Source organism: Zootoca vivipara, chromosome 15 (assembly GCF_965207765.1).
Source record: "Zootoca vivipara chromosome 15, rZooViv2.hap1.1, whole genome shotgun sequence".
Classification (NCBI taxonomy): Eukaryota; Metazoa; Chordata; class Lepidosauria; order Squamata; family Lacertidae; genus Zootoca; species Zootoca vivipara.
In genome coordinates, this window is record NC_142598.1 from 16,670,061 (window position 1) to 16,690,286 (window position 20,226).

A 20,226-nucleotide genomic window follows, 5' to 3' on the forward strand; every position below is an offset into this window, starting at 1 on the left:
CAAGCGGGGGGGGGGGAGTGGAGAGAGAGAAGATGCAGTAAGTGCAAGCATTGTCGGCTGTGGCTAAGAGTTGCTGACAGTATTATGGGATGTCTCGCTGGACGAGGACTATTATGGGATGCTTGTCTGAGAAGGGGGAGGGGGAGGAAAGAGGTGGAAGTGGCTGGTATTATGGGATGTCTCTGGTGCGGACTATTATGGGATGCCATGGGGGCTCTCATGGAATATTTCAGGGAGGAGTGCGCCTGCTATGGGATGCCAGACTTGGCAACGTGGAGTGTGTGTGATTATTATGGGATATGTCAGGGAGTGAGTGAGTGATTGGGGGTGGGGTGGGGTGGGGAGATTGTTGTGGGTTGGCTGGAAGAGCCAGGGAAGGAGATGAGGGTAGGTAGTGACTATTATGGGATGCTCAGGGCAGGGACACAGTGCCTGTGGGAGGCTGGGGGGGTGAGCAAGGAGAGAATGTGATTATTATGGGATACCTTGGTGGGGGAAGGGTGGCTACTGTGGTATGTATGAGTAAGGGCGAGTATTATGGGATGTTTCCGCATGGTGTGTGTGTGTGGGGGGGGGAGTGTGGATTACTGGACGGTGCCCCGCAAGGACTATTATGGGATGCTTTGGTGGGGGTGGGTGGGGAGGGCGATTATTATGGGATGCAGGGCTGGGCTCCGAGTTTTGTGGACAGGGAAGTATTATGGGATGCCTCGGTCGAGGGGTGGCGCGCGCGCGTGTGTGTTACTGAGGTGACGGGGGTGGGACCCGTCGCCAAGGCGCCGTGTGGTGGCGGCCGTGGGGGGGGGGCGGGCAAGGGAGCGCATATTATGGGATGGAGGCGGGAGCGCTGAGGAGGGGAAGAGAGGGGAGGGGCTTGGCCGGGGCTTTTTTTCCCCTTTAAGAGGCGGCGCTGGAGCCGGAGCCATTTTCCCTTCAACGGCGTCGAGAAATAAGAAGCCGGGGCGCCCCGGAGTCTGGTGAGGGCGGGATAGAGGCAGAAGCCGAGAGGGGGCGGGAGGGCAGGTGGGTTTTTTGTGGGGTGGGGGGAGAGAGAAGGAGGGGAAAGCGCCCTGGATATTGGGGTTGGGGGGGGGAAGAGGAGGTTGAGGGGGGGGCGGCCAGGGACGAGGCAGGAGAGCTGCCGGGTTTCCCGGCTGCACCGCCGCCCTGCAACCCGGGCGACCCGCCGCCGCCTGAGGGAAGCGGAGCGCCCCCCCCTCGCCAGCCGCCCCCTCTTCCCCCCCCTCACACAACTCCCCACAGCCTCTCACGGTGGGGAAGGGGGTGGGGTGCCCTCGTCTTTCTTGGTGGGGAGCCTGGGGAATATTAGCCCCCCCGACACGTGTCAGGGGGGTGCCTTATATGTAGATATGTGGGGATATTATCTCTTCCGTTTCCCCCCCCCCAACCCGTGGCGGGAGAAGTCAAGAGATTTCCCCCCCCCGTCCCAATCCTCGACCTTCCTTGCCGTAGCCCCCCCCCTCCCAACCTTCAATAACAGCTCTTCTCAGCCAGCTCCAAAATAAATGTTCTGGTTTGGGTCTGGTCTTTTCTCTCCCCCCCCCAAGTTTGGGTCTTTTCCTCCCCCCTCCCAATAGCTAGGAGGAGTGGGACGGGTCCCACAAGTTTCTCGGCTTCCCTCGAAGCCGCCTTTTTGTTTTGCAGCCTGGTCCAAAACTTTCAATTTCCTTAGCCTGTTTATGTCAGAAAGAAAACGGGGAGTTAAGCTCTTTTTTTTTAAGTTCCAACTGCCCATCAGGGGACGCCAGGACGACCATTCTCGGCCAGAGAAGAATGAGTGGGCTTTGTAAAATAAAAATAAAAACCAGCCCCTCATTTCTTATAGCATTTCCATTGCGCGTCTTTTCGTGAGTGGGCGTTTTTTTTCCTTTTTTTGTCCATGAGCTGAAACAAACTCTCTGGGTGGTGGTGGTAGCTTTGAATTATGGTAGCTTTGACCACAGAGGCGCCACCAAGAGGCATTTCTTGACCCATGGGAGGTGGGTTGCTCCAGGCTTTTTGTTTCCCACCCCCAGGTTTTGTCAGTCTGTCCAAAATACAGGTGGAACCAAACTGGGAAACCCCAAGTTGGTGTGGTGCCTGTCAAGATCCTCATAATAATGAGGTGGCGACTCGGATTAATTTGGCATTGGCCTGAAGGCCTTCTGAGATGAGTGCTTGGACCAAGCTGCTACCTAGTTGTCTGGCCCTCCCTGCCGCTGCCACCTTTCTCCAGAGATCCAGAGGCTTTTTTTTGGCTGTTTGTTATAAAAAAGCTGCGACTTATAAGTTTCTTTTCCTTCTCTCTTCCTATAGCCCGTTGCTGGCCTTAGCAGTAAGGAGGCGCCGAGATAGCAGGATCTTCTTGAGCCTTCGGATTGTCCTCCAAAACAGAGGACATGGCGTCGGGTATCGGATCCCCATCGCCATGCTCTGCAGGCAGCGACGAGGAAGAGATGGAGATCCTGCTGAACAACAGCATCCACCAGCATCAAGGTACACATATCAGCTAGCAGAAGAGTACTGACACCTTTGTTTTGGGGGTGCTATGGCGGCTTTTCCTTGAACCAAGGAACAAAAAGAGTTATCTCCTATTTTGCATGCTTTAGACCAGTAATGACAAGGTCATGCTCTTCCAACTCCCTTTTTACTGCTTAATCCATGTCCTTGCTTAATGGGTTGGGGGGGAGAGGGGTGGCATCTTGCCCTGTGTTTCTGATAACTCTGCTACATACGGTAGACATGATGGGAGAACTTGATAGTTTGGATAGGAGGCTGAGGGAAATTTAAAAAAATTGTTCTGAGCTTCTTTTCACTGGGGCTGCAAGATTAATCATTGACTGCTATTGCTGCTAATGTTTTAGATGTCTCATTTGGTTGCCTCTTTCCATGGCTTCCTGCTGAGTCCTCCTCCTGCCTGGAGAGGGCTTCCTGTAGATCCCGCTCAATCATTCTGCTAGCTTTGCTTTTGAATGAACACGAATGGTGGCTGCAAAAAGACATGGCTTAGGGGAAAGTTCTGTTTACTAGGAACTTCTCTGTGTGTGAAAGAAAGTATCTCATTCCTTGTGCTAAAGGTGTGATGGGGGTTCATGGGGGGGGGCTTGTGGGGGAGGGGGGAACCTTTCAAGTGGATTGACTGAAGTGAGGGTGGAGGACAGGTTCTTATCCAATGCACATTTCAAGCTGCTTTGAAGGGAAATGAGAAGTGGAAGGCCCACTTGAGAGCTCAACTATGTTTTGTGTCCAAAATGATCTGTGCCCTGGGCTGTTGCATGACCCACTTTCCTCCCTAGCCACACCCTGTGGAGCTTACTTCACAGCTGCTCACCTTAGTCCTGTATTTTGGGTTGAATGTGGCTTGCACCATGTGGCGGGGACATGGGAGCAATGCATTTTGCTGTGTATCTTTTTGCCTTGGTACCTTTCAGAAGAATTGTAGTTGAGCTCAGTTGTACGGAGTGGCCACCTATTGATTTGGGTTGAGTGCAAGAATATCCCTAGGAACAGGGTGAATGTCTCCTGGCCTCTGAAGTGCTTTTACGGTAGCGCTTGGCCCAGCTGGGAGCTGCATCACCTTGTAACCTCAAGCTTGTTGGCTGTTTCTTTCTCCCTAAGTTCAGGGGGGGCAGACATGGATTGTGTGTTTTTGAGCTCACAGGCCAAAGAGGGAGTCAGCTCTCTTTTACCATTGCTGGATGGTACCATTTACCATTGCTAGAAAGAAGATTCCACCTAAACATTAGAAAGAACTTCCTGACAGTAAGAGCTGTTCGACATTGGAATTTGCTGCCAAGGAGTGTGGTGGAGTCTCCTTCTTTGGAGGTCTTTAAGCAGAGGCTTGACGGGCATATGCCAAGAATGCTTTGATGGTGTTTCCTGCTCGGCAGGGGGTTGGACTGGATGGCCCTTGTGGTCTCTTTCAACTCTACGATTCTATGATTCTATGGATGCTATAAGGCCTGGAGAAGAGGTGCAGATGGTGCTTGTGGAGTTGAGCCTACCTGAAGTGCACGGGGAGGGAGAAACATGGGAAAGTCTTGCTGGAGGAAAATACTTCTGGCACAGGATACATTTGCTGGTTTGGGAAAGCAGGGCTCCACCCTGTGCCATTTCCCCTCTGCTCCTTGTCCTTTGGTTGCAGCAACTGCTGTGACCTGTAGCTTCCCCCATCCTGCCCAGTGCCTGTGGTTAGGAGGCCATTTTCCCTTGGAGGGAGAGCTTGTGACTCTGGCTGCGTGTAATGGGGGGGGGTGGCTGCTGAGGGGGGAGGGGAGGGAGAATGGCTGGTTACTGTGGATCTTGTCACAAAGGAAGCTGCCGGCTGGCTGTGCCCCTCTGGGCTGTTGGGGGTTGGAGAACAGATGGGAGTGTGGTCTGTCGGGTTAAGGAGTGACATGTTTGTGTGCGCACGCGCGCACTCGTGCTTGTGCATGCATGCGCGTGCACCCACATGAGGGGGGGGAGAGGGAATGAGTTGAAGCTTGCATTTGCATAGCGAGGAGGAGGTGATTTGTGAGTTGCGAGAGGGCTGGCACCTGAGTTAGCACCTGGTGATTGTTAGCACTCAGAACCTCAATTTCAGTCTAGGTAGGATGGGAGAGTTGAAGCAGCGTCCTGTTGAGTTTGCTGTTAGCTATGAAGGTTTCTTCAGGGGGATTTTGAGGAAAGTGGGAGAGAATGTTTGTTGTACCCTGATCTTTATCTAGCAGGTGTATCTTCAGAAGTTCTTGCTTGCAGACTCATATTTTTCATTTGAAACGACATGGTAAGGGGTGAATGGGGCAGTGCTTTGCTATTCAGTTGCATTAAAAGCCAGTACTGTTCCTAGTCTGTATTTTGCTCTGGTGCTGGATTAAACAAATGTCTTCCTTATGGAATAACTTCACTAAGCAAGAGGTAGAGGAAGATGCATGAAGACACTTAGTTGATATGTCTGTGGTCAGCCCCCCCCCACTTTTTGGTGCAGGGCTCCTTTGGGGATCCTGGAAGAATCTTGAGGCAGGTGGCACCTTCCTCATTCACTAATTCAGACCTAGGATGGGTTGAATGCGCCTGGGCAAAGGACCCCCTCCGTCTCTCTGAGTTGCATTAGGTTTGTCAGGATACGGGAGGAAGCTAGTACAGGAAGAGCTTCCAATTTCTTTCAGTGAAGCCTCCCGGTATACGATTTTTGGGAGGAGATCAGAGATGCCTTGTTCTCTTTAATCTGTTAACCCCAGTTTTGGACTAGTACTCCAGTCTGCAGTTACTTCAATGCAATAGCAGGAGGTTGAACACTGGAATCACACCCGTGGGAAAGACAATGGGGGGCAGTGAAAGGTAGTTCAGAAATGGGCCCAGTTCAACAACAACAAAAAGGTGAGAAGTGACCCTATTGCATAGGGTCTAACTTGGGAGTGTGGGAAAGCAACAATGGAACAACTACAAGTGGGGTGTAGTCTGTGGCAATGGGATTGTGAAGGAACACCTAGGCATTGGAAAATGATTAGTTACCCCTGCTGCCTTCATAATTTCCCTCAGAGCCGGAAGAAGAGCCAGAGGAAGAGCTATTATCAGAGGCAGAACTGCCAAAAATCAAGAAGAAGAAGAAACCCAAGAAGCTGAAGGAACCTAAAGTGCCCAAGCTTAGTAAGCGCCAGAAAAAAGAGGTAAGAAATAGAGTAGGGCTTGTGGCTTGGAGGGGGGGTGAGGGAGAGAAAAGCAGCTTAATGTACAGATGGGTCTGCATGTTGATTACATTACAGTCTTGCTTTCTTTTGGATAGAACATTTTTTTGGGTGCTGATTTATGTGCTTTAATTCTTCCCTCGCCCTCCATCCCAGCTTGGAGACAGTTCTGGTGAAGGAAATGAATTTGTGGAGGAGGAGGAGGAGGTGCTGCTGCGCTCCGACAGTGAGGGAAGTGACTATACCCCTGGGAAGAAGAAGAAGAAGAAACTTGGGGCTAAGAAGGAAAAGAAGAGCAAAGCCAAGCGCAAGGAGGAGGAAGAAGAAGAGGATGAAGATGATGACTCCAAGGTGAGAAGATCCAGAATGTCCCATTAAATCACATGAACACGTGATTCCACTGCTCCTATAGTGGTTACCCTTGCTTATCTTACTTGTTTTTGTACTTTAGGTTTGGGAGGGAAGGGTGGGCACAACACAAGGTCCTGCTAAAAGAGGGTGATGTTTTCCTTCTTGGGGGTCTAAGGGAATGCCCTGTCCTGTTTTGTAGGGTAGGTGTGTGTCTTGGGTTGTTCTTGCTTTTGTCCCAGTCCTCTATAATTTCCTGCTGATCCTGTCTTTCTTTGACAAGCTTCCTGCTCATGGCAGGAAAGTGTCTCCTCATTGAAACTAATATATTTTTAACTAGCAACTTTCCCCTGTCACTTTCTCCAGGAACCTAAGTCTTCTGCCCAGCTTCTAGAGGACTGGGGCATGGAGGATATTGATCATGTTTTCACAGAGGAGGATTATCGCACTCTTACCAATTACAAGGCTTTTAGCCAATTTGTCAGGTGCGTCATTCAGTCTTTTCATATCTTAGGAATGCAGGGCAAGAAAGGCTTAATACTCTAGCAGGTGATGTGATATTTGAAGTGTATTATCTGTAAGTCTCTGGTTTAGTTTTTTTGTTGAATGGCAAATAGGCATGCTACTTTTTCTGTGCCTTGACACCTCATCTAAAGCAGGGGATAATACTACTTGGCTTACAAGGCAGTTGTAAGAATTATTGAGATAATTTATGTGAATTCCCATGAATGTTTTTATATAGAAAATGCTATATAAATTATCACAGTGTTCCAAGCTTGGGCTCTTGGTGCTACAGAATTGTTGGATTACTGTAGAAAATGGGTTAGACTGCAATCCTAACGCTCATTGGATTCAATATGGCTTACTTTTGAATAGGCATGTTTAGATTTGCATGTTAACTATTACCCATAGAAGGACTTAGGGGGGGAATGGAGAATCTAAATAATTGGTCTCAAAAATCTTTGTGGCAGAGTTGGGGACTTAGGAACATACCTAGCTTTTCTAGGAATACTAGAAAATGTTATTCTCCCATGTGTTAGTTGGCTTCAGGGGCAATGGGAGGGGCTAACAGTCTTAAGAATAGGTTGTAAAGTTTGAGCTTCCCAAAGTCCAGACCATCCAGCAGTGCTCTTTTTTCTTCTTCCCCCACATAGGCCACTTATTGCTGCTAAGAATCCCAAAATTGCTGTCTCAAAAATGATGATGGTGCTTGGAGCCAAGTGGAGAGAGTTTAGTACAAACAACCCCTTTAAAGGGAGCTCTGGGGCATCTGTGGCAGCTGCAGCAGCTGCTGCTGTGGCTATGGTGGAGAGCATGGTGGCTAACGTGGATACAGTTGTTCCTCCGCCCCCAGTTGAAGTCCCACTTCGGAAGGCTAAGACCAAGGAAGGCAAAGGTGAGGTGATCATATGGGGGCTGTTGTGATGATGAGTTGGGGGAGGAGGGAGGGGCTCATAAACTCTGTGCCGTCTTCTAGCAACTTTGATCAACTGTACTGCAGGGCACCCATTAAGTCACTTCTGGAAATCTCTCGTAAGATTTTACATTTCCCTTTAAAGCACAGCTCAGCTGGGATCTAGGTACCATTTAATAATGGGGTGATGATGGTCTGTTTCCTAGGTCCCAATGCCCGAAAAAAACCCAAGGCTAGTCCTCGTGTTCCTGAGATCAAAAAACCCAAAACCAAGAAGGTGGCACCTTTGAAAATCAAGCTGGGAGGATTTGGCTCCAAGCGTAAAAGATCATCTGTGAGTTTTTCTTTTTCTGGTAAGAGGGTGGGAATTTTCTCCTGGCCACATTGTCTCTTGCAGGATATGGGTGTGTGGGTTTGTGTGGGGCAGCCTCAATAGCACTGGGTCACAAAAGTCAGTTTTCATATTCCTTTACAGTATTTATTTATTTTTGTACCTCCAGAGTGAGGAGGATGACCTGGATGTTGAGTCAGACTTTGATGATGCAAGCATCAACAGCTACTCTGTGTCAGATGGCTCTACCAGTCGCAGCAGCCGCAGCCGCAAGAAACTAAAAGCAGGAAAGAGGAAAAAGAAAGGTACTGAGCTCTGCTTGGCTCACACGGGAGCTGTGTGGAAAGAGTGTGCTCAGGGGCAGGGATTTCATGACTGCAAGCGTCTGGAAGGTGGTTGGGGACCATTTGTATAAAATATTTGCTATTGCGTACCTAGGAAAGAAGTCAAACTCTGCAGACTTAAAAGATTGAGGGATTTTCAACGGAACAAGACACGCTGTGAGGAAAACTAAAAAGTTTGTGTTACGGCTTTTTATGGTACACCCATAGCCATTTTCCTGCTCTGACCCTTGGGATACAATAGTGATATCCAGGCTGTGCTCTCTAAATAATAAATCTTTGCTATCTAGATACTGCTCTGTGGCTTGAGGTTGGAGTATCCTCCTTGTTGCTTAAACCTGCTGCTTACTTAATTGTTTAAAAGCTTTCTCCACTACCTTGCTCTGCTAGGAGAAGAGGATTCTGCTGCAACCGTTGATGGCTACGAAACGGACCACCAGGACTACTGTGAGGTGTGCCAACAGGGGGGAGAGATCATCCTGTGTGACACTTGCCCTCGTGCCTATCACATGGTTTGTCTGGATCCAGATATGGAGAAAGCGCCAGAGGGCAAGTGGAGTTGCCCGCACTGTGTGAGTTTTGGGTTCTATGACGCAGCTAGAGGCCTGGGAATGCAGGGTTAGGAAGACAGCTTGAGGGACTTCAAGCATCTTAGTCTAACAGATTCCCTCCCCTATAGGAGAAAGAGGGTATCCAATGGGAGGCTAAAGAAGATAATTCTGAGGGTGAAGAGACCATGGAGGATGCTGTGGGAGATGCAGAGGAGGAGGATGATCACCACATGGAGTTCTGCCGTGTCTGCAAAGATGGAGGAGAGCTGCTCTGCTGCGATGCCTGTCCTTCTTCTTACCACATCCACTGTTTGAATCCACCTTTGCCAGAGATTCCGAACGGAGAATGGCTTTGCCCGCGTTGTACTGTGAGTTCCTGTGCTCTTCCACAAATGGGAAATACAAGCTGAGTTTGTGGGAGTCCCCTGAGTGAGATAGTTGAATCAAGATGGCTCACGCTGAAATCCTGTTCTGAAAAGCATTTGAGTACATTTTTGGATCCTACTCTCCAGGCAGACTTAATTTTTTGTGATTAAAAAGTGAGCTAGCACTATGTTCATCTGCTGCCAAGTAATTAAAAACAAACAGGTCCTTGTGTATAAAGGGAGGGTCTAGATTAGCATCTTGTGATAGGTCCAGGGTCTGGGTTCAATGGTTGACCCATAAATATGAGAAACAACAAAAAAACCAGTAAGCTTGTCATACTCCTGCCATAAATGTACGAGGCCCTCTCTCTTGCAGAATCATAGAATTGTAGAGTTCAGTACCAGCAAAACACTACCTTCAGCATTGCCTCCTGGACTCTGGCCAATAAGTTCTTTATAGGAAGCTTCACATGTCTTTTAGCCCAGGCATCTTCATCTGTTATGTCTAGGATTGTTTTCCCACGCCTGGTGCAATCCACCTGCATTTCCCATCTTGCAGCCAATCAACAATTTATAAAGTAAAGAAGTGGAACCTTTGTAATTCAGTCGGTAGAACAGGAGACTCTTACTGTCACGGTCATGGGTTCAAGCCCCATGTTGGGCAAAATATCCCTCCATTGCAGGGGGTTGGACTAGATGACCCTTGTGGTCGCTTATGATTCTAAGTATGAAGCAGATTGGATAAGTGCTGTTCAAAAGCTGTGGTGGGGACTGATTTTAATCCCATGGTCCATCTTCTCCAGTGTCCATCTCTGAAGGGTAAGGTGCAGAAGATCTTGACTTGGAAGTGGGGACAGCCCCCACCAGCCACGCCGGTGCCACGACCGGCTGATGCAGACCCAAATGCACCTTCTCCAAAGCCCCTGGAGGGAAGACCCGAGCGACAGTTCTTTGTCAAGTGGCAGGGCATGTCGTACTGGCATTGTTCTTGGGTGTCTGAACTACAGGTAAGCAAAAGGCATATTTCCTAGAAGCAGAGCAAAGAAGTTGACTAACCCCATGTCAGGATGGTGTGTAACTGCATCTGTTTGTACCTCAGCTGGAGCTGCATTGCCAGGTACTGTTTCGCAATTACCAGCGTAAAAATGATATGGATGAACCTCCTGCAGGAGACTTTATGGGAGAAGAAGAGAAGAGCCGCAAACGTAAGAACAAGGACCCAAAGTTTGCAGAGATGGAAGAGCGTTTTTACCGTTACGGGATCAAGCCAGAATGGATGATGATCCATCGGATTCTCAACCACAGGTGAGGAAAGAGATTGAGATTGCCTCGGTCTCTGAAACATGAATGATTGAACATTCCTGAGTTGAAAGTGACCCTGAAAGGTCCTGAAACACTCAAAAAGGATAAATTCAATTCTATTTGTCTCTAGCCAAATGAATATAAAGACACACCTTACCTTATATATTGTCTTTCCACACTCACACAAACATGTAAAGAATAATATAAAATCAGCAACACCAACCAATATAAAATCAGTAAGAAATCCAAACACACAATTCAGCCTCCTTTTCTGTGCCTCCTCTGGTTCCCTTCATTAACTGTATTTTTTGGGGGAAACGGGAACAATATATGCAGTTTTCATCCTTTACTACTTTACATAGATTGTGATATTCATTTAATCTCTCTCTCCTTTAGCATTGATAAGAAGGGGAATGTTCATTACCTTATCAAATGGAGGGATCTACCATATGACCAGGCTTCTTGGGAGCTTGAGGAGGCAGAGGTACAGGATTATGATATCTACAAGGCGGCATACTGGAACCACAGGTGAGCATGGATTTCATTCTTTGATAAATGGGTCAGGTGAGAGAAAAGCCCAGCTGGGTTGGTAATGTGAATTGAAGCATATCTATCCTAAGATCTTTGTCGCTTTCTCTCTGAAAGGAGAAGGATACTCAGCCCTGGGGTGCTTCCTTTGGAAGAGTTTCTTCTTTCCATCTGCTGTATTGGAAGTACAGAGTCTATACAACCTATGTGCCTCTTTTCTTGCACAGGGAATTGATGAGGGGTGAAGAAGGAAGACCTGGAAAAAAGATAAAGAAAGTGAAGTTGCGGAAATTAGAGAGACCCCCAGAAACACCAACAGTGGATGTGAGTTAATGGCTTTGAGGGTTGTGGGAGGGAGACACAAGAAGGGGAAAGGACATGGTGGTCCTGCAGTTTGTATGTTCAAGGTCCGAGACAGTACGTTTTGTAGCTGGAGCGAAAACACTGTATTTATAATGCTTTTAATCACCAAAGCAATCCTTTGTAATTTTTATGCATTCTGTGGAATCTTGGTCCTGGACCAGTTTTGACGGTGTTAAGTTGCAGAAGCATAGGAGCCAACTGCTAGGGAATGAGGTCTCTTCACCCCTCCCCAAATACAATATTTGAGCCCCCCTCCCAAGTTGATGGGCAATGGCATTCAAGTGGTGTGTGCTGTGTCTTGTGAACGATTATTTTATTTAAGTTGGCACCCTGAGAGTAGCTCAGGCCAAAGACAGGTGGAGCAGTTTTCCTTTTTTGCCACGGGTGGAAAAGGGATAAATGCAGACACACAATCTAGTTCACTAACCTTCTGTGAAGAGGAATATACTGCTGTACAAAGATAAAGTAATATTCACCAGAGCAAAGGATCTTGTCTACAGAACTACCACCCTCTGCTGCTACTATTTTTTTTGTGTAGTATCAGAAGTCCACTAGGTGCTATACTAGGGTCTTCATATTTCAAAGAGCAAAAACCTGGACACTCACCCACCACCATCGAGGCACCCCACCACCCCCATTGCACATCTCCATCAGGCACACAGAGAGACTGGATGGAAGAGAGGGAGAGAGGGTGCAATGTTGGAGGGCACCGGGGAGGGAGGCAGCTGGCGTGAGCCAGCCCTGCGCTGAGAAATAAATTTTGCCGAGTTCCGAAAATTCCCCCTGGACACCCATTTGCAAGAGTGGGATCCCGGATATGTCTGGGGAAACCAGGACATACGACAGCCCTATGCTATACAGAACTCACACCATTCCTGCCTGAGAAAATTACTCTTGACTTTTCAAAGGAAGCAACAAACTTCCTTTTTGCACTGTGTTCCTCCCTTAGTTCTTGCCTGCTTTGCCTATATCCTGTTCTTCCCAAACAATTTTCACTAGTAGAGGTTTGAATAAAATACAGGTTACCTTTGATGTGGTCTTAATATGCTTTGCACCTCCGCATGAAACCGTATGCATGTATGAAGTACATAGCTTAAAAGCTACACAAAGCTGGTGTGCTAATGGCCTGTTTTAATGTTTATACATACGTTGAGCACATAGGACCCTGCTTAGATAAGGTGGTTTTTTATTTTTTATTTTAAACATGTGCCATGCAGTCAGTTTAAAACTTAGTGTTGAGCCCTGAACTGAGATATTACATATTATCCAACTGGGCAAGACTCAGCTTTGTCGAATAGCAGCAGTAGCAGAAACTGAACATTTTCAATTGCTTTTCTCCATCTCTGCAGCCAACAGTGAAGTATGATAGACAGCCTGATTACTTGGATGTGACTGGAGGAACCCTGCATCCTTATCAGCTTGAAGGTCTGAATTGGCTGCGTTTCTCTTGGGCTCAGGGCACAGACACCATTCTGGCAGATGAAATGGGTCTGGGAAAGACTGTCCAGACAGCTGTGTTTCTGTATTCTCTGTACAAAGAGGTGAGGTTCCAGAAGACCTTGACATGCACACATATATATCTTCATTCCGGAAGTCTGTTTCCTGCTGTCTTAACATCAGGTTTATCTGATTATAGGGACACTCTAAAGGACCTTTCTTGGTGAGCGCTCCATTGTCCACCATCATCAACTGGGAGAGAGAATTTGAGATGTGGGCCCCAGACATGTATGTGGTGACTTACGTGGGGGACAAAGACAGCCGGGCCATTATCCGTGAAAATGAATTTTCCTTTGAAGATAATGCTATTCGTGGGGGAAAGAAGGCCTTCAAGATGAAGGTATTACAGCAAACTAATTGAAGTTAGTGCCTCTCTTGAGAACTTTGTAATGTTGCAGGTTCCTGAGTGAAGCATTGAATGCCAAGTAATCTCAAATGATGGAAAGATGGGTTTTTTTGAGTGTGGTTCTGGCCTCTGGCTATACCTTTCCTGCTGTTTGTTTGTTTCCCTAATGTGTAACTTCTGATCCTTGCAGAAAGAGGCATCTGTGAAATTCCATGTATTGCTCACTTCTTATGAGTTGATCACTATTGATATGGCCATTCTAGGCTCCATTGACTGGGCCTGCCTTGTAGTGGATGAAGCGCACAGACTGAAGAATAACCAGTCAAAGGTAGGGAGAAATTTATCTTGGATCTGTAAACTCTTTATTCCTTTTCCCATGTTTTATGATTCTGATTAGAGGGGCTTGCCAAGATTAGACACTGCTCTCTCTTTCTAAATTCAATGTTAACAAGCTTTTCAGAAGACTTGTCACAAGCAGCATTCTTACACTGTGTAAGTATGTGTGTGCGCACCCATGTATGAGGAAGCTATTAACCCTCAAGAGCAGCTTTTGTGTTTGCTGTGCAGCTCCTCCTAATTTTGTGCCTATGATTAAGGATTGTTCTTGTTTTAAAAGAGGGATGAACATGCTTGTTTTGTTTTTTTGGTTTTGGTTTTTTAAAAAACTTCGTGTTAGTCTCATATTTGTTATTTTCTGTGTTGTATTGGAACTGTCTGGTGCTCCTCAAGCTGGCCTCTGCATAGTCCTTTAATTGTTGATAGGTTATTGTAGTTTTACAAAAGCTGAGAACTTGCTTAGAGATTACACGATCGGTGTCTAGTCGCCTTCTGTGCAGATCTGTATATTTGGAAATATGTTGTTGTGAATTTGGTTGACTTTCTCTCTTTCCTTTTCTTGCTGGTGCCCTTCACACTTCCTTCAGTTTTTCCGGGTGTTGAATGGCTACTCTCTTCAGCACAAGCTGCTACTCACAGGGACACCCCTGCAGAACAATTTGGAGGAGCTTTTCCACCTGCTTAATTTCTTGACGCCAGAAAGATTTCAGTAAGTCCTGCAGTGTGCACTCAAGCACAGCTTACCTGTTGGGTTGCTGTTCCCATGTTTCTTGTTTTGTTTTTTATTTCTCCTGACTGTCTGTCTGAATTCTCTCATAGCAACCTAGAAGGCTTCCTGGAAGAGTTTGCAGACATTGCCAAGGAGGATCAGATCAAAAAACTTCACGATATGCTGGGCCCACACATGCTGAGGCGCCTCAAGGCCGATGTCTTCAAGAACATGCCTTCTAAGACAGAGCTTATTGTCAGAGTGGAATTAAGTCCTATGCAGAAGTGAGTGTGGGAGGGTAGTCCTTTGCTCCTTTAGCTGAATATCTTGACATTAACAAGGTTTGGCCTATGCTTCAGGGTGCTGGACTTCTAATATGCTCACTTTCCTGTTCTTGGTTTGTCTCTCATCCTGATCAGCTGCATAAAGTAGACTTGTACTGGCTGCTTTTCTGCGTACAAGGTGGGAGAATGGGAGGGGAGCTGTGCTTCAATAGATAGTTCTGAGATAGAAGCATAGTGTTTGCAGCAGACCTAAGAAAAAAGTAATCAGCAATGTGAATATTCATATTTTTACAGAAAGTACTACAAATATATCCTGACAAGGAACTTTGAAGCACTGAATGCCCGGGGTGGCGGCAACCAAGTTTCTCTACTCAATGTGGTTATGGATCTGAAGAAATGCTGCAATCATCCCTATCTCTTTCCTGTAGCTGCCATGGTAGGTTCTGTCTCCCAGAATTTCCCTTTAAAGTGCTCTATACACTTTGCTCTTAATTGTCTAGGCATTGGGGAATGGGCCTGTTATTTTATCTCCCCTCTCCTGCTTAAACCTTCATCCTGATCTTAAATATTGTCATATGGATTGCTTTTATGAAGCACAACTATCATTTCAGGGTATGGTTGTGTGCAGCAGTTGCCACATCATTAGCCTTTGAATGTAGGAATTGGAGGGAAGTTTATAACTTGATGATCAACTCAGAAGACTGAGAATTGGCACAGAGCAGGAAATTTATTAAATAATAGACCATCTGTTTCTTGCTATGCTGCCTTTTGTATAGAAATAATAGGGCAGCTGCAAAAAATAGGGAGAATTGCTAGAGAGGCATAGGTAAGAAAAATGAAGTGGAAGGAATACATAAGACTGCTGGAGTCCCAACTGTTTGACACTTGTGAATCATTAATGGCCAGGACCAACAATTTGAAGAATACTTTGCCTCCCTTCTTCACCCCCCCCTTTTCAATTTTTCATCTAGGAAGCACCAAAGATGCCCAACGGCATGTATGATGGTAGTGCCCTAATCCGGGCCTCTGGGAAGCTGCTTCTGCTCCAGAAGATGTTGAAGAACCTCAAGGAGGGAGGTCACAGGGTGCTAATCTTCTCTCAGGTAACCAAGAGCTATTGTGTATTGGGGAAAATTTTCCAGATGGTGATGGGTTAGCTCAGGCACCCCCAAACTGCGGCCCTCCACATGTTTTGGCCTACAACTCCCATAATCCCTAGCTAACAGGACCAGTGGTCGGGGAAGATGGGAATTGTAGTCCAAAACATCTGGAGGACCGAAGTTTGGGGATGCCTGGGTTAGCTGAATGCATTTTGTGCATTTTTACTCCAACTCATTTCTTTGTCCTTTCCCCCCTAAAGATGACTAAAATGTTGGATCTGTTGGAAGACTTCTTGGAACACGAAGGATACAAGTATGAGAGAATTGATGGTGGGATCACAGGAAATATGCGCCAGGAAGCCATTGATCGTTTCAACGGTACGTTATGAGACAGAGTACATAATGGCGGGCACAGTTACCCTTGGCAGGAGCCAGGGTTCCCCTCTCATACTTTGCTAAAAATGTCAGTTCACCCTTTACAACTACTAGCAGGGCAGCTGTGTTACTCTTTGAGCTGTCACAAGACCTCTTTACTGTAACAGGCTAACATTTGTTAGCATATAAGCTTTCATGGACTACAGTCGACCACCACCTGATAAAAGTGGACTGTAGTCCATGAAAGCTTGCACCATAACAAATTGATTAGCCTTTAAGGTGACACAGGATTCTTTGTAATTGCGCTTTATAGTATCCCTGCTTTATTTGGAGAATGGTGAAAATGAAGGTCTGGATGATCCGTATATGTGATATCTGACAGTATCTCAACTCATTTATCTCTAGCTCCTGGTGCTCCACAGTTCTGTTTTCTACTTTCCACCAGAGCTGGGGGGCTTGGCATCAACCTTGCCACTGCTGACACCGTGATAATCTATGACTCTGACTGGAATCCACACAATGATATTCAGGTGAGTTTGAGCAGCAAAATAAAAATCCCCCCCCTCTCCATTGCAACGGTGAGGAGTAATCTGGAAGCAGCCACTTGCATTTTAGAGTAACTATAGTTTACTGTGGTTAATCTTAGCTATGGCTAGTGAAAACGGCTAGTTCATAAACTGATTTGAAACTGGTTTGTTTCAACAAACCATACTTAAGAGTTACTGCCGTTTGTCAGCAACAAGGCCACCTGCTTTCAATTGTAAACATGGCATTCCCCTTCCAGAACACCCAAGTTGAAGGTAAATCAAGGGATGTATTCTGGTACATTCCATGGGTGTATAAAAGACAACCATTGGGAGCAACGGGCATGATTATTGCCCAGGAGCGTGACAGGACTTGGGATTTTATAGAGTTTCATAGAATTGTAGAGTTGGAAGGGACCCTGACGATCATCTAGTCCAACTCTCTGCAATGTAGGAATATGCAGCTGTCCCATATGGGGATTGAACCTGCAATCTCAGCGTTTTCAGCACCACTCTCTAACCAACTGAGCTATCCAGGTTCAAATAAGGGATAAAAAGAACGCAAGTATAAAGGAAGGTGCAAGGGGATCTTTTTTGGATATGGCTAAAGAACAGGGAGGAATCAGAAGGAATTGAAGTTATACAAAGGCTAGGAAGTGGGAAAGCTGAGCAGAATATGCTGTGTATAGCTTGGGATTGACTTTAATGCTGTTAGAAGAGTCAACCGGGAAACCGTGTGATGAGTAGAATCCTGAGCTTTTTTGAAAGTACTCTGAAGTAAAAGCACACTCTAATGGTCCCCATTAAAAGGAAGAAAAAAAATTACAAGGGGGTTGGATGGCTATGCCATCTGTGTTTAGTGTAAAGTGAAAGTAAAACCTTTCAGACTCCTGCTATTCTGCAGGAGGTGTGGAAACTTGCCTAGGATCATTCTTGTAATGCTAAGCTGTGGTTTGAAATAGCTTGGAAGGCATACTAATACGGCAGTGGGCAAAGGGATGGGTCTGCTTTAGGAAGGCAAGGAAACTGAAGGACCCAAAGACAGCAAAAGCATGTTTAATGAATGAAGACTGAAAGAGTACCTTTTTCTCTATGTTAGGCCTTCAGCCGTGCTCACAGAATTGGACAAAACAGGAAGGTGATGATTTATCGCTTTGTCACACGAGCATCTGTGGAAGAACGGATCACGCAAGTGGCCAAGAAGAAAATGATGCTGACCCATTTGGTTGTGAGGCCAGGGTTAGGCTCCAAGACTGGTTCTATGTCTAAACAGGAACTGGATGACATCCTCAAGTTTGGTACTGAAGAGCTTTTCAAAGACGAAGCCACTGAAAGTGGCAAGAATCTACGTAATGTGACACAATGTGAGTGAAGTGATTAACTTTCCTTTAGTTAGAGCTTTTGCTCTGTCCCCTTTCAGCAACCCAACAGCTCCTTAATTACAGCGACTGTCCTCCTCCTCCTCCTCCTCCTCCAGGTGATATCAAGGAAAATGAGGATGGCAGTGTCATCCATTATGACGATAAGGCAATTGAACGCCTACTGGACCGGAACCAGGATGAGACGGAGGATGCTGAGATTCAGGGCATGAATGAGTACCTGAGCTCCTTCAAGGTGGCCCAGTATGTGGTGCGTGAAGAGGAAATGGGGGTAAGTGAGAATTGACCGTCTGCTTTCTGATTCATTTGTTTTTTGGTGCAAAGGCATTCACTGCTGGCGGCTAGAAGATGGAATTCTGGAGCATGCATGGGTTTGAAGCTTCAATCCTAAACCTCCTTACTAGGGTGACAGCTTTACTTGAAGGCATTGGGATTTCTGAGGAAGTATGCTCAGGATTGCCTCTTCATTTTTCTAATTTTCCTATGTTAGGAGGAAGAGGAGGTCGAACGGGAGATTATCAAACAAGAGGAGTCTGTGGATCCAGACTATTGGGAAAAGCTGCTTCGTCACCATTATGAGCAGCAGCAGGAAGACTTGGCCAGGAATCTGGGGAAGGGCAAACGCATCCGCAAGCAGGTCAACTACAACGATGGCTCGCAGGAAGACCGAGGTAGTTGTGCGTGCGTGAGATTGGAGGAAGTGGTTTTATATTTAAAAAGTTGGGGTTTTCCCAGTCCACTTACTTTGGGCATTCTCTTATCTTTCCAGATTGGCAGGATGACCAGTCAGATAATCAGTCTGATTACTCTGTAGCCTCTGAGGAAGGAGATGAAGATTTTGATGAGAGGTCGGAAGGTATGTTGAGGTGTTGTGCATTTTGACTCTTTGATTTTGGGAAAGCGCAATAAAGAGATGCACTGAGCTAGAGTGGTGGAGTGGGGTAGACAGTCAGAGCAGAACTAGAGAGACCACCCACTTGGCCATGAAGCTCTCTGGGTGACCTTTGACCAATTTGATCTCTTGGCCTCACAAACATTAGAGGGGTGCTGGGATTTAATATTGTTAGGGTGGGGTGAGAAACATCCTGCCTTGAGCTCCTTGGATGAAAGGCCAGGCATAAATTGAATAAGCGAAACAGATTGGAAGCTCTTTATATGATTGCTATGCTTTTCCATGCATACCAAACTCCATCTGATTCAATATACTGTCTTAAACTGGTACTTCTCCCCTTTTCTGTCTTGCTAGCTGCTCGCCGGCCTAGTCGGAAAGGCCTAAGGAATGACAAAGACAAGCCCCTACCCCCACTCCTTGCTCGTGTAGGAGGCAACATTGAGGTAATTCTTAAGAGTTTTATACTCCCAAAATTCTGAGAGTTTTATACTGAGGGTTTGGCATAGAAATCTTCCAAATTACCAAAATCAGATCCTTTGTGGAACACTTTAGCCTCTATGATTGTGGGGGCTGCTGCTGCTGCATTTAAGCTTCCCCCCCCTCCTTTCTCCTGTTCAGGTTCTGGGCTTCAATGCTCGCCAGCGGAAGGCCTTCCTCAATGCCATCATGCGCTATGGGATGCCACCCCAGGATGCCTTTACTACCCAGTGGCTGGTGCGGGACCTCCGTGGGAAGTCAGAAAAGGAGTTTAAGTGAGTCTGGCGTGCTGGTTGGAGGAGGCATCACTTGTAATGCCCAAGAGAGAGTGGAATTAGGGGAACAAACTTTGCTTAGCCATGTCTGGGCTGGGGAGTGATGGAATTTGACAAGCAGTCTCTGGAAACCAAGCTAGTTTGCGTGGAATAAGGGAGATTGCTGGTCGAGAACTTGCACACACTTTAATTGTGAGTCTTGCTGGGGAATTACTTGCATCGAGGGTTTATGCAGAGGGTTTATGCAGTTTATGCTACCAGTCTTTTTAAGGCTCCCTTCCCTCCTTTAGGGCCTACGTCTCTCTCTTCATGCGCCACTTGTGTGAACCAGGAGCGGACGGTGCAGAAACGTTTGCTGATGGTGTCCCACGCGAGGGCCTGTCCCGACAGCACGTCCTCACGCGAATAGGGGTCATGTCTCTCATACGCAAGAAGGTGGGTATTAAAACAAACTTTTTAGAGACCTCTAGATGGCCCTTAGCCTCATATATACATTGGATGGACTAATCGGTGATCCCTTTTGCCTCCCAGTTTCTATTTCCGGAGTTTAGAAGGACACTGATGCATTTCATTGGTTCTGAACTTGAACGACTAAAATGTGTTTTCCATGTTCCCGCCTCATCAGGTGCAAGAGTTTGAGCATGTGAATGGACGCTGGAGTATGCCGGAGCTAGCAGAGATAGAGGAGAACAAGAAGCTTTTGCAGCCCAGCTCACCTTCCCCCAAGACCCCAACTCCCTCTACGCCAGGAGACACACAGCCTAATACCCCTGCCCCTGTTCCTCCAACTGGTGAGAGCCCTGCGTTTGTGTTTTTGTTA

The 20,226-nt window shown here is 46.7% G+C and overlaps 1 protein-coding gene across 9 annotated transcripts in view; it reads left to right on the top strand.

Annotated features, from left to right (window-relative positions):
* The first annotated feature begins 380 nt into the window (after positions 1-380).
* Positions 381-20,226, top strand: part of CHD4 (chromodomain helicase DNA binding protein 4) — a 28,091-nt gene continuing 8,245 nt past the window's right edge. For 4 of the 9 annotated variants that reach the window (XM_060269143.2, XM_088658729.1, XM_088658730.1 and 1 more), the window contains exons 1-31: positions 929-977; positions 2,317-2,496; positions 5,524-5,651; positions 5,826-6,020; positions 6,384-6,502; positions 7,172-7,413; positions 7,638-7,765; positions 7,932-8,067; positions 8,494-8,675; positions 8,783-9,022; positions 9,823-10,026; positions 10,119-10,324; positions 10,718-10,849; positions 11,077-11,173; positions 12,562-12,753; positions 12,849-13,049; positions 13,246-13,383; positions 13,979-14,100; positions 14,211-14,384; positions 14,679-14,820; positions 15,356-15,487; positions 15,745-15,862; positions 16,265-16,389; positions 17,483-17,747; positions 17,861-18,033; positions 18,253-18,436; positions 18,532-18,618; positions 19,009-19,097; positions 19,273-19,406; positions 19,697-19,841; positions 20,032-20,197. In XM_060269143.2, the coding sequence (XP_060125126.2) occupies positions 2,400-2,496; positions 5,524-5,651; positions 5,826-6,020; positions 6,384-6,502; positions 7,172-7,413; positions 7,638-7,765; positions 7,932-8,067; positions 8,494-8,675; positions 8,783-9,022; positions 9,823-10,026; positions 10,119-10,324; positions 10,718-10,849; positions 11,077-11,173; positions 12,562-12,753; positions 12,849-13,049; positions 13,246-13,383; positions 13,979-14,100; positions 14,211-14,384; positions 14,679-14,820; positions 15,356-15,487; positions 15,745-15,862; positions 16,265-16,389; positions 17,483-17,747; positions 17,861-18,033; positions 18,253-18,436; positions 18,532-18,618; positions 19,009-19,097; positions 19,273-19,406; positions 19,697-19,841; positions 20,032-20,197 (4,693 nt within the window). In that variant the 5' untranslated portion in view covers positions 929-977; positions 2,317-2,399. Of the gene's footprint in view, positions 513-928; positions 978-2,316; positions 2,497-5,523; positions 5,652-5,825; positions 6,021-6,383; positions 6,503-7,171; positions 7,414-7,637; positions 7,766-7,931; positions 8,068-8,493; positions 8,676-8,782; positions 9,023-9,822; positions 10,027-10,118; positions 10,325-10,717; positions 10,850-11,076; positions 11,174-12,561; positions 12,754-12,848; positions 13,050-13,245; positions 13,384-13,978; positions 14,101-14,210; positions 14,385-14,678; positions 14,821-15,355; positions 15,488-15,744; positions 15,863-16,264; positions 16,390-17,482; positions 17,748-17,860; positions 18,034-18,252; positions 18,437-18,531; positions 18,619-19,008; positions 19,098-19,272; positions 19,407-19,696; positions 19,842-20,031; positions 20,198-20,226 lie in introns of those variants that run through there. The other 5 variants (XM_060269144.2, XM_060269145.2, XM_088658731.1 and 2 more) reach the window with 2 other exon arrangements.